Source organism: Macaca nemestrina, chromosome 15 (assembly GCF_043159975.1).
Source record: "Macaca nemestrina isolate mMacNem1 chromosome 15, mMacNem.hap1, whole genome shotgun sequence".
Lineage (NCBI taxonomy): Eukaryota > Metazoa > Chordata > Mammalia > Primates > Cercopithecidae > Macaca > Macaca nemestrina.
Genome location: NC_092139.1, coordinates 111,888,755 through 111,902,309, shown reverse-complemented (window position 1 = coordinate 111,902,309; position 13,555 = coordinate 111,888,755). Strand labels below are relative to the sequence as shown.

Genomic DNA, 13,555 nt, shown 5'->3' with positions numbered 1-13,555 from the left:
TGTGGTAAAATACACCATAACATTTACCATCTTAACTACTGGTAAGTGTCCACTTTAATAATGTTAGATGCATTCACATTATTGTATAAACAATCTCCAGAATTCTTAAATTTGAATTTTTAAAACAATTAATTAAAATTAAAAATTTCCAGGCGAGGTGGCTCACGCCTATAATCCTAGCACTTTGGGTGGCTGAGGTGGGTGGATCATGAGGTCAGGAATTCAAGACCAGCCTGACCAACATGGTGAAACCCTGTCTCTACCAAAATACAAAAATTAGCAGGTATGGTGGCGCATGTCTGTAATTCCAGCTACTCTGGAGGTTGAGGCAGGAGAATTGCTTGAACCCGGGAGGTGGAGGCTGCAGTGAGCCGAGATCGTGCCACTGCACTCCAGCCTGGGCAACAGGAGCGAAATTTCATCTCAAAAAATAAATAAATAAATAAAATAAAATAAAATAAAATAAAATAAAATAAAGATGAGAAGTCAAAATCACAAACATCCAATATCAGAAGCCCTGACCTTTAGCAGGGGGAGCTGCAGCTAGAGCTGTAAAGCATAAAGCAAGTGCCAGCAGGCAACAGTCCCTCAAGGGACTCAGGACAGGGTCTGGGCCCTGAATTCAACACACTGTCAGTTGATGGGAAAATGGTACTTGGCCTCCATGTCACATGCCCTCGGCCTTCCACACCACGAAGCAGCCAGCCACTCCTCTCATTAAGGAGATCAGATGGGCTTGAATAATTCTTTTAAGTGTGTCTCCATACGGAAGCTTCATGCCCACAGCACCCTGGTCAAGTGTGCTGGCATTTTCCCAGCAGAACAACACTTGAGCTGGGATGCCCGCGTCTCCGTGGACTCACTTCCAGGGAACGGAAGCTGTTGCGTGAATGAAGGCACCAACCCACACCTCTCCCCAGGAGGTCCGCGGTGGCCACACCGCTGCACCCACAGGCCCTGAGCCCGCTGAGTCTTTTCTTCTTTCCGTGGTGTCTCCTCACTGTCCCAGCACACGGGGTCACAGGAAGGAGGGAGGACGGCCACACGGAGAGGGCAGGGTCGGGGGGCCCAGCTGTGAGTGGTGACCCTCCACTTTCACAAGCGCCCAGGGCAGTGCCCTCACTCAGCAACCTGCTGTGTAGCTCAGCAGGGAGCAGAATCCCCCACAGAGGCCCCGGGGCCCCGCCACCACCTCCTCATCCGCAGTGCTAAGCCCTGCCCACTTGATCTCAGCGCGCTGTCTCACCCGATCCTCACACTGCCCATTGCCTCCAGTTTAATCCTGTGGACAGAAGCTCAGGGAGGCTGAGGAGCTCACTCACCACCACAGAGTTGGGATGCTCCACAACATAAGAATGGTTTGGAAAAGGAGAGAAAACACACACACACACACCCAGACTGCATAAACCACACACACCACACACACACTACGTAACCACGCACACACACACACACATCACACCAGACTACCTAAACCACACACATACACACACACACAGACTGCATAAACCACACACACACCAGACAGACTACATAAACCACACACACACACACCATACAGACTACAAAAACCACACACACCACACACCAGACTATGTAAACCACACACATACACACACACACAGACTGCATAAACCACACACACACCACAGACTACATAAACCACACACACACACACACCATACAGACTACAAAAACCACACACACCACACACCACACGCCAGACTATGTAAACCACACACATACACACACACACAGACTGCATAAAACACACACACACCACAGACTACATAAACCACACACACACACACACCAGACTATATAAACCACACACACCAGACTACATAAACCACACACACACACCCCACACAGACTACATAAACCACACACACACACACACCACAGACTACATAAACCACACACACACACACACCAGACTATATAAACCACACACACCAGACTACATAAACCACACACACACACCCCACACAGACTACATAAACCACACACACACACACACCACACAGACTACAAAAACCACACACACCACACACCAGACTATGTAAACCACACACATACACACACACACAGACTGCATAAAACACACACACACCACAGACTACATAAACCACACACACACACCACACAGACTACATAAACCACACACACCAGACTACATAAACCACACACACACACCCCACACAGACTACATAAACCACACACACACACACACGACTGCATAAACCACACACACACACACACACCAGACTATATAAACCACACACACGAGACTACATAAACCACACACACACACCCCACACAGACTACATAAACCACACACACACACACACACACGACTACATAAACCACACACACACCAGACTATATAAACCACACACACCAGACTACATAAACCACACACACACACCACACAGACTACATAAACCACACACACCAGACTACATAAACCACACACACACCCCCCACACAGACTACATAAACCACACATACACACACACACACGACTACATAAACCATACACACACACCACACAGACTACATAAACCACACACACACACCAGACTATATAAACCACACACACCAGACTACATAAACCACACACACACACCCCACACAGACTAAACCACACACACACACACACACACACACGACTGCATAAACCATACACACACACCACACAGACTACATAAACCACACACACACACACACCACACAGACTACATAAACCTCACACACACACCACACAGACTACATAAACCACACACACACACACACACACACACACACACAGAGAAACTGAAGAAATTAAACCAGGGCCTCTCCGACTCCCAGGGCATCAAGACGTTAATGATTTACAGTCTTCATAAATGATACACGGTATTTATAAAAATACCCAAATTCCTTTGCAACTAAACAAAACAAAAATCCCTGCATTTCTGTGGCCAGTGTCCTTTTCTGGTGGGCCAGTGGTTAAACGTACTTTTAAGACTCTATATAGTGTGATTAATAGGGGAAAAAATGAAGATATTGAGTAAATAAAAATAAATACAAATTTAATTTTAGAGTCTCAATGTAAGAGGCTCAGCTGCTAATACTGATGTGCAGACACCTCTGAGAAGGGCTGTGGGGACAGCCAGTATGGATGTGGAGGAGCAGTGCCCCTCACACGCCCCGTGATAGTACCAGGGGCCCCTACACAGCAAATCTTCCTGGGCCTTCAAAGGGTGCGGTACAAGCTTCGTTCTAATAACTCCACTTCCAGGCTTTTATCCCGATGAAGCAGGCACGAGCACAGACAGCCTGCACAACGATGCTCTCTGCACTGCTATTTACAGGAGCAGAAAAACATCCAGTCATGAGGCACTGGTTTAATGAGGTGCGGTGCAGCCTTCCCGCTGATGAGATACACTTCCCATTAAAAGTGACAAAATATAGATAAACCAATAGATCGAGCAAGGGAAAAAGGATCAGACAGAAACACACACACACACACACACACACACACACACACACACACTCTTTCTCTTACACCAAAAGACGCCCACAGTGTATTCAGTGACACAAAACACATTACAGAACAGTGGACAGTAAGATCCATGTTATTTAGAAAAATACATTTGTGCATAGAAAATGTGGCTCACGCCTGTAATCCCAACACTTTGGGAGGCCGAGGCAGGCAGATCACTAGGTCAGGAGTGCGAGACCAGCCCGACCAACATGGTGAAACCCGTCTGTACTAAAAAATACAAAAAAATTAGCTGGGCATGGTGGCGCACACCTGTAGTCCCAGCTACTCAGGAGGCTGAGGCAGGAGAATTGCTTGAACCCAGGAGGCGGAGGTTGCAGTGAACTGAGATTGTGCCACTGCACTCCAGCCTGGGCAACAAAGCGAGACTCTGTCTCAAAAGAAAGAGAGAAAGAAAAAGAAAATATCTAGAAAAATACACATCCAACCATGAACTGCAGTTAGCTGCCCCTGGAGAGTCTGAAGGGAGAGGTCCTAGAAAAGGAAGAAGGAGGATTTTTACTTTTTACCTCGGCTGGTTCTGGGGTGCTAACATTTCAAACAGAAAATAATCTGAGGCTAAATGTGCAACATTTGCAAAGTGCAGAAGATAATAAATGTGTTGGCCAATGATATACAAATAAACATACACATTAAAAACAGACCATGATGCCTTTACATACAGACCCACGCTGTCCATGCCTCGCTGTACGTCTTAAGAAAAGGCCTGAACAAAACCCTCTGAGCAGTCATCTCCGGGTGACGGGATTACGCGTGATTTTTATTTCTTTTGCTTATCTGCGTTTTCAGACATTTCTACAATGAACCTGAATTACTTTTTTAATTAGAAAAGCAAATGAGAAAAGTTAAAGAAAGAGAAGGGAATGAATGCATGAGCCCTGGGGTTTAAGAAGGATCAGCTGTGCATTAGGGATGTCTGTACCAAGAGCTCAAAAACCTCCACATTCAAGCACCCCACTAATCCTGGGAAAATTACATTTTGTCTTTAATGCTCGCGGAGTGCCCGAAAACATAATTTAACGATGTTCCTTTAGCTTTGAGTGGTGGTTGGGGCTGGGGGAGTAGACTTGATATACTTATTGCAGAAGAAATGTGTTGTACATACTTACCAGGGGGACATTTGCTAGGTCCTGGCCACGGTGTGACAGCAGCACTGAGCAGAGGATAAAGGGGCCAGCACATTCTAGATGGAGGAACTGAGTGTGCAAAGGCCCTGTGGTGGGCTGGGGTAGAGCCCTGGAGGGTGTTATGGGTTGAGTAACACCATCCAGGTGTTTTGGGGTTTTGCGTCTCCCAAAACAAGATACAGTGGTTGGGAGGCTGAGGCAGGCAGATCACGAGGTCAAGAGATTGAGACCATCCTGGCCAACATGGTGAAACCCCGTCTCTACTAAAAATATAAAAATTAGCTGGGCACGATGGGATGCACCGGTATTCCCAGCTACTCGGGAGGCTGAGGCAGGAAAATCGCTGGAACCCGGAAGGTGGAGGTTGCAGTGGGCCAAGATCACACCAGTGCACTCCAGCCTGGGTGACAGAGCAAGACTCTGTCTTAAAAAAAAAAAAATGCAGTGGAACCCTAATCACCAGGACCTCTGAGTGTGACCATATCTGGAAACAGGGTTTACACTGATGCGGTCAGGGTGGGATGAAGTCATGGGTGGGCTCTAATCCAGCATGACCACGTCCTGATAAAAGGGGGACATTTGGACACAGAGACACATGCACAAGGACAACACCACATGAAGATGAAGGCAGAGAAGGGAGTGATGTATGTACAAGCCAAGGAATGCTAAAGATCCCAGCAAAACCCCAGAAGCTGGGAGGGAGGCCAGGAACAGCTCCTCCTCACAGCCGTGGAGGCAATCCACCCAGACCCCACCTTGATTTCAGCCGCTTGGTTTGTAGCGCTGTGTGGCGGCAGCCCCAGGAAAGGAAGACAGAGGGGCCGAGAAGGCTACGGTGGTTATTTCTGCCGGCACCATTGGGGGGAATTCCTTGTGAGAGGAACAAAATGGCGCCAGCTTTGTTCACGCGCCCCACCTGGGATCAAAACGCTGACTGAAAACGGCGGCGGACAAAGGATCCTTCAAGCCAAAGCAGCGCATACCTGGGTCTCCAGTTCCGTCACCTCCAAATTCAGCTTGTTCAGGTGCTTGTTCACAAAAGTGATGAGAGACTGCCAAGAACAAAAGAGACACAGGAGCCGTGAACGGCCCGCGTGCAGGTCCCATCTGGAGGGGCAGGATTGACATTTGCCAGCCCCGGCTCTGGGAAACGCTTTCATCATCTCCTGTTTGCTAAAATAAAAAGCCCATCTTTCAAATGCAACATCCCGACAATAGCCCCGAGTTTTCATGGCATAATGCCCACATCTATCCTGGCTACACATGTCTCTGTTCACCAACCCATGCACACATATGCCAATCTGTGCACGTGTGCCATATTTAACAATCACACTGGAGAGCACTCCCTGCTCTTAAGAAAGATGAAACTGCCAGGGGAGGAGCATTACATTTGCAAATGTATCTTAGATGTGACCTGGAACGGTAAACGGCACTCAGAAGACTGAGCGGAAGTGCTGCCTCCAGCCACACCTACTGAATTTCTTTTTTTTTTTTTTGAGACAGAGTTTCGCTCTTGTTGCCCAGGCTGGAGTGCAATGACGCAATCTCAGCTCACTGCAACCTTCTCCTCCCCGGTTCAAGTGATTCTCTTGCCTCAGCCTCCCAAGTAGCTGGGATTACAGGCCCTTGTCACCAAGCCCGGCTAATTTTGTATTTTTAGTAGAAATGGGGTTTCTCCATGTTGGTCAGGCTAGTCTTGAACTCTAGACCTCAGGTGATCTGCCCACCTTGGCCTCCCAAAGTGCTGAAATTACAAGCGTAAGCCACCACACCCAGCCCACCTATCGATCTGCAATACATGGGGAGATCCACCCAGGGTGATCTCTCTGGGCTGTGGGAATTTTCTGAGCCCTATTATGTAGGTACCAAGGGGCACTGGCTTCTCTCTGGCACAGGCTTAAAAACTGTCACCTGTAATTCCTCAGTGACCAAACACAACTTTGATGGAAAGTCAATACTACCCACCACTGCGCATGATATGATTTCTTACCCATTCTGCTCAAATTTACTGAGCAGCTACTATGCGCCCAGCATGCTGCTTGGTACTAAGGACAGAAACACAGTCAGACAGCTCCACCCCCGGCCCCCGCCAAAGGGCCTGTAATTCTCCATATGCATGTAGTGGTGGGATGGAGACATCAAGAGATACGGTACTGCAGGGAAACACGAAATGCAGGGGAGATTTCACGAGCCACAGAGGAGATGTGTGAGGACCCCCGTTAAGACCATGGAGAAGGAGCATTGGAGCTGGACCTGAGGGTAGGCGAGTGAAAGGTGAGAGTGAGCCGAGTGGGTACCCAGGCACATCTGCAAACCCTTTGGGGTCTTCAGGCTGTGGCTGGATGTGGGTGGGATGGGAAGGAGTAGGAGGGGACGACCCAGGGAGAAACCTGCAGAGGTGGGCAGGGACTCCTGACTTCATTCTGGGGCACAGAGAGCCACAAACACCTAAACTTGCAATGTGGAGGTGAGGAAAGCTATCAGGCAAGTCAAAGGATTCTGTCTTCTTCCTTGCTGGTGGCTCCAGTGCTGAAAATGTGTCTTTCTCAGAATGAATTAACATGGTATCCACTGAGAGATGAAAGCAAACTCAGGCCACACCATTCTCAATGCTACCAGTGACCATACGCTGCAGGCTAAGCCCATGCACAGACAGAATCCCAGTTTATCCTCACAGGGACCTGAGAGGTGGGTAACATCTCTGTCCCCACTTGAAAGATGGGGAAACTGAGGCTGGGGGGTATAATCTCGCCCCTCACCGGAGGTCACACAGTTGATAAGTCGGGAGCTGGATTTGATTCACTCCCTGAACCGGTTGTGTCAGGGTCCTTGGGGGCCACATGTGATGGGGTGGAAATGGGGGACTCTGAGGCTCCTAGCATATACCTCACCACCCAAGAGTGCTAAGAAGGCTTCGTCCCAGAACGACCGTTAGCACAGTTCCAACAGCCTTTTGCAAAATGCTTCCAAGAACGAATGATCTTGTGGTCCAGCCCCAGGCCAACATTTTCCAAAAGAGGGTTCCACAGAAATACAAGGCATCCTACCCCAAAACTGATGGATAAATGAAGCCCACTCTCAACAAACAATTTTGGAAAATGTTTCCTACCAAGCTCCCTCTTGGAGAAGTACAGTATACGTCAGTCTATGAAAGGTTCTGACAAGTCCTGCACTAAGAAAGCATTTGGGTGAGGTGTCCTAGACAAAGGAGAACTCTCTCGCCTGTACCATGGGTAGCAATGAGTGCTCCTCCAACGTCATGGGAAGGAGGGAAGCAGCCTCCTGAATGGGATGCCTGCAGGCACTCGCATAAGTTACTGAGCAGCCAGTGGGCCCCAGTTCCTTTTGAGGGGAACAAGCCTCTCTGGCAGATCCCCCAGAAACTGATCATTCCCACCCCCAACTCCAGAGCCTTGGAGATTTTTCCACCCACAGATTGACCGGCAGGCTGCCTGGGCTAGTGAGGGCCCATTCTCTGTCTGGAGGGAAATGGGCCAAATCCATCAATGGCACGGCTCAGCCGCACAGGCCTGCGTGTTTACTGGGCAGGCTGTGGATGGTAACAAGGCCAGCAAGAGCAGCAGGCTGACATGCTTAAAAACATTTCCACATTGAAGACAGGCCTCGAGTCAGAAAGAACTGCTGGCTGGGTAATTCACTTAACAGAAGTGGAGAGGGCGGGCAGGAAGATACCCAGGGAGCAGCGATGTTGAGTTAAAAGGCGCTAATTTTATGCACTGTGGTTACGTTTTTGACTGTAATTACATTTCAATCCATGTGGCAAACATTTCTGAGATTCCAAACATTTTCCCACCTTCTTCCCAGCAGGCATTTGTGCTGTCAAAAAGCCGCGAGCCATGGGAGAGCACATCCAACATCCCACCAATAGCTCACCTTCTTCACCACGCTGAGCTTATCCGGGGCGTGGTCGAACAGCGTGTCGAAGGCATCCCGCTCTGAGGACATGCAAAGAGAGACACGAAGGAGTGTTTATGGAAACCCACAGTGCTGCCCTAATCCCGGGCCATCCGGGGACCTGCCAGCTTCTGATCCCTCAGGGGGTTCAGTCTCAACTCCCACACCTGCCTAGAATTCTTCCAATTCCTACCAGAACGAAAGGGCTGACCCTGATGATCTGTCCTGGCCAAACCAAGGCGAGCAAGCGCGCTTCGGAACAACTGGAGCAGCATGACTAGAGGCTGCAGAGGGTCCCCTCCAACTGCTTTTTACCTTTTCATATGAAACACATAGATGGCACCTGGCATCTGCACCCGCCATGTCCTAGGACTTGAGGTGTCCTGAATTCTCCCTGTTCCCTTGTCTACTGGCAAATGTCACCTGTGAATCCGATCACTTCCCCCGTGACGCCTCACTGCCCCGCACCTGGGAGCAGCTGTAGCCTCCTACTCCACTCCTGGCCCCTGAGCCCTTCTCCCCAGCAGGCAGAGTGAACCCTTCCAAGTGCAAACAGGATCATTTGGTTCCCCCTCCATTCCCACCACAACTAAAACTCTCCAACTGCTTCTTATCATGCTTAGAACAAAATCCATCCTCTCTCCTGCGAGCCATGGGACACTCTGATAAAATCCATCCTTTCTCCCACGGGCCATGGGACACTCAGGCTCAGCATCATCCTCCTACACGCACCCTCCCTGACTTCACCTCACCAACCGGCCTCCCAGCTGCTCCTGCTGACACTGGTGCACACCTGCCTCACAGCCTTTGCACCTGCTGCCACGGAGGGAGGGTCCCACAGGGGCATATGGGACAGAGACTTGGACCCCAAGCAGAAGGCTGAGGTCTCCAGGTAGACACAGAGCTGTGGGGCATCACTGCCGGGGCAGAAGAGACGGGGAGGAGGGCATTTGGAAGTGACTCGGGGCCCCCTAACTTCCATCCTTCAGGTTCCCGGAGGCAGAGCATGTTCAGAGGACCAAGCCCGGCAGAGAGACCCTCTGTTACCAGCCAGGCTGGCAACTTCCATCCTCCAGGTTCCCGGGGGCAGAGCATGCTCAGAAGCCCGAGCCCATAGGAAGGACCCTCTGTTACCAGCCAGGCTGGGGCCCCAACCCAAGGAGCAGCACTGGGGAGCTGCAGAGCCCAGCTTGACAGGAAGAGGGTGGGGTAGGAAGCTCCTCCTGCCCATTTAGGGGGTGGCCTAGGGGGGCCTCCTCAGGGACTGCCCTGGCCTAGGAGAGAGACAAAGAGAGCCCAGAAAGAGAAGAAAGGGGTTAGGCCCAGGTAAGCCAGAGGCCGGGGAGATAAGCCAGCCAGGCCTCCTCGCAGAGGAAGCATGCTGACCCTTCCTCCCAGGCTGGGCCCCAGGAGGCAGCTCACACCCCCCTGCCCAGCCCAGCCCAGGTAGCCTCTGCCTTGGCCTTCTGGAGGTGGTGAGAAATGAAGTGGAAAGGAGAAGGAACGCGTATGTGTACACGTGTGTGCATGTGTGTGCATGCGTGTGTGCATGTGTGTACATGTGTGAGCATGAGTGTGCATGTGCGTGTTTGGGGGGAGGGGAGGGAAGTTTTCTTCACCGAAAGACCGACACTGACCAAAACGCCCCTGCCTCTGGACACATGCCAGCTTCCTAATGCAGCAGCTGTAAATTATTTTCATAATCATCTAAGTCCGAGTACACTCAATAAGACAGTCTGCTAAGGAGCAAAAAAAAAAGGAAATCTTTACAAAGCAATATGCAAACTATAAATGCAGCTTAAGAAAAACCCCAGGAGCAGAAGAGTGCTTGACGTCAGCCGGGGTATATTTAGCTGGGCCACCGCTGGGCTGGCAGAGTCAAGCCACTTAGGGAGGCATCGGTGCCGCAGAGGCCTCTCCGCCGGCTGCTGCGCCCCTGCACCCGGGGGACTGGCATCATGTCACACGGTCCACATGGCAGGGAGGGGCTGGGGGCTCTGAAAATGGGCACTGGGGACCCAGGGCACAGGACCCAGGGCATTTGGAAGGGACCTAGGGCCCCCAACTTCCATCCTCCAGATTCCTGGGGGCAGAGCATGCTCAGAAGCTCGAGTCCAGCGGAGGGACCCTCTGTTACCAGCCAGTCTGGGACCCCAACCCAAGCAGCAGCCCCGGGAGCTGTGGAGCCCAGCTTGACAGGAAGAGGGTGGGGTAGGAAGCTCCTCCCACCTGTCTAGGGGTGCCCAAGGGCCTCCCCAGGGACCACCCTGACCTGGGAGAGAGAGAGATAGAGAAAGCATACTGCACTGCTGTGATGTGCTTGGCCTTGGGAACGAAAATAGATCCTATTTTGTTCTAGCTGCCCGACTTCACACCCCATGCCTTTGGGCAAATCCTTCCCTCTCCAACCCCATTTCTTCCTCTGTAAAGGCGGCATTGTGACAGCCCCTGCCTCGCCTTGGTGTGGAACTAAGTGGGGCAGTGAGTAGAGGCAGGAGCACGGAGCCTGGTAGGAGCATTGTCGGCCCTCAGTCCTTACAGCTCCCTCTTGTCCTGTCCCCCAGAGCTTCCGCAGGCTCTGGGGACATCACAGGGATAAACAAGGAGGAGCCCCGCTCTTGGAAGAGACACAGACTTGGGGGAGGGCCGGGAGAGAGAGTAAACTATGGGAGTGCAACCCTGTTAGTGTCAGAAAAGAGGAATCCGGACGGGGCCAACCAACCTGAGCATGCCAGGGCTGCCCAGGTTCAACCTGCAGGAACGCTCAGCTTGGTCCCTGTAATGTTTTCATTTGAGTCAACAGTGTTTATTTGTTTTGTTTGTTTTGGTCTTGGTTTTTGCTCTTTGAGACAGAGTCTCACTCTGTCACCCAGGCTGGAGTGCACTGGCACGATCTTGGCTCACTGCAATCTCCACCTCCCGGGTTCAAGCAATTCTCTTGCCTCAACCTCCTGAATAGCTGGGACTACAGGCATGCATAAAAATTTTTGTGTTTTTAGTAGAGACGGGGTTTTGCCATGTTGGTAAGGCTGGTCTTGAACTCCTGACCACAAGTTATCCACCCGCCTCAGCCTCCCAAAGTGCTGGGACTACAGGTGTGAGCCATGGTACCTGGCCAGAGTCAACAGTTCTTAAATGGGAAGGTCTGTGCAAAAGTTCTGAACTTCTGGCTTCTCTTGAAGAACTGGAGTCTGTGGCAACAGGGAGCCTGCACTCCCACCTGGCAGCAATGAGCTGCCCCTGGGGATGGGGGTGTGGACTCTCCAGTTTGCCCCAGACCCACCACTCCCCACTGCCACCCCAGGGTGAAGGGGCAGCTGATGTTATCATTGTATAATCTAGCTACTCTCCTCTTTTATATTATCAACCTGGTCCCTGGAGGCACCTGAGTCTGGGACCCACGAACCAAGGGCTGGGGGACCTGAGGAAGACTTCACAAAGCACCCTGGGGTCAAAACCAGGCTTGCTGGGGCAAGAGGAGGAGGAAAGGCGTTTCACCAAGGGAGCAGCAGGCACAAGGAGAGATGCCAGAAAGCCCAGTGCAGGTTCAAGAGCCAGGTGGCCTGTGAGAGGGGTTAACAGGGGCTGTGGCCTGCAATGTGGGGTTGTGGAGGGCACAGTCAGGAGCCAGGGGTGATGGGACGGAGCCAGAGTTTTTGGAACAAGCCCTGTTAGCAGAAATGGGAGAGACTTGAAGGGGTATTACTAAGAGTTATATAATGAGGGGGAAGAGGGTGAGGAAGGAACATCCCCCCTCTTTCCCCCTCATGCCTCAGGTAGGGCCTCCAGCCCAGGGCAGACCTAGGAGGGGGAAGGGCAGACCCTGGAAGGGGAAGGGCATCCATGGAGAAGCTGCACCAGCTCACCTGTTGCCATGGAGACCAGGCTGCAACCTCCTCAGCTCCCCCTGGGACTTGTTTCTGTGGAGAGAAGCCTCCTCACCCACCTCGGCCAGGACAGTGATGCTGTCAGGAGGCAGCAAGGACCTGTGGAGCCACCTCCCTCGCTGGGATGATGGGAAGTGGGCAGAACGGAGCCCCCATCCCTCCCTGGCTCAGGGTGCTCATGGGGAAACAGGCCCAGAAGACCGCTCCTGGCAAAACCCAGCCTTCCAGAAGCTCCTAGAACATCTGGCACCAGCTGTGTGCAGACTGTGGCCAGGGCTGGCTGCTCTGGTCAGGGGTGGGGTGCACCCTGAGGAAAGGTCAGCTCTGGCCCACAGAGCACCTCTCGGTCAAGGAGCCACGTGTGAAAGGAGAAAGGCAGGGGCTGTGGGTGCCCCTGAAAGTTTGCCGGCACCAGTATCTGCCAGACACGTGTAGACTTCGTTGTGTAAACAGTGGCGCAGGGCAGAGGAGCCAGGCCTTCCCCATGAGCAGAGTCTCGCTGCTTGGTGCATCACATGAGAACAGAAAGAACTAAGGCAGGGGTGGGGAGGAGAGCCAGTGGAGGCCAGTTTGGGGCAGTGGAGTCAGAGAGGGCCTGCCTGATCAATGACATTTGAACCAAGAGTTGGCAGAACTGCAAGAGTGAGTCATGGGGTAATCTAGAGGGAGAGCATTCAGGTGAAGGTTGCTGGAGGAGAAAGCGCCGTGGGGTGCTCTCAAGGTCTGAAGGAGGTGAGTGGCATAGCAGGGAAGCCAAGACAAGGCATGCTGCTGCCCCCACAGGAGCGGGTGCCGGGCCAGACGCCCTGCCGTGCCTGAGGGTGCCAGGCTGGGTAACCAGGAGACTTCGGAACCTGCGTCAGCAGAAGCAGCAAGGCCGGGGGCGGAACTAATTGCCTGTCACTGACTAATAGCCTGTTTGCATTTTCTCAAGCACAGCGCATAAAGCCTACAAAGTAACGAGAACAACTCCATCGGCCTCTTGTACAAATTGGTCTTGCGATTCCACAGTCCTCCCATCCCTGGAGTGGCAGCTGGGTCCACTTTTCACACGTGACACCTGGCTCTTACCGAAGGAG

General features: G+C 51.8%; 1 protein-coding gene across 6 annotated transcripts in view; it reads right to left on the bottom strand.

The window, feature by feature from the left end:
- Positions 1 to 13,555, bottom strand: part of LOC105464308 (parvin beta) — a 138,927-nt gene that overhangs the window by 14,986 nt on the left and 110,386 nt on the right. For all 6 annotated transcript variants that reach the window (XR_976769.3, XM_011712087.3, XM_071080724.1 and 3 more), the window contains exons 9-10: positions 8,569 to 8,630; positions 5,658 to 5,726 (exon numbers count right to left, since the gene is read on the bottom strand). Coding sequence is in view for 5 of the 6 variants with exons in the window: in XM_011712087.3 (XP_011710389.1) it covers positions 5,658 to 5,726; positions 8,569 to 8,630 (131 nt within the window). In the remaining variant the exon portion in view is untranslated. The remainder of the gene's footprint in view (positions 1 to 5,657; positions 5,727 to 8,568; positions 8,631 to 13,555) is intronic.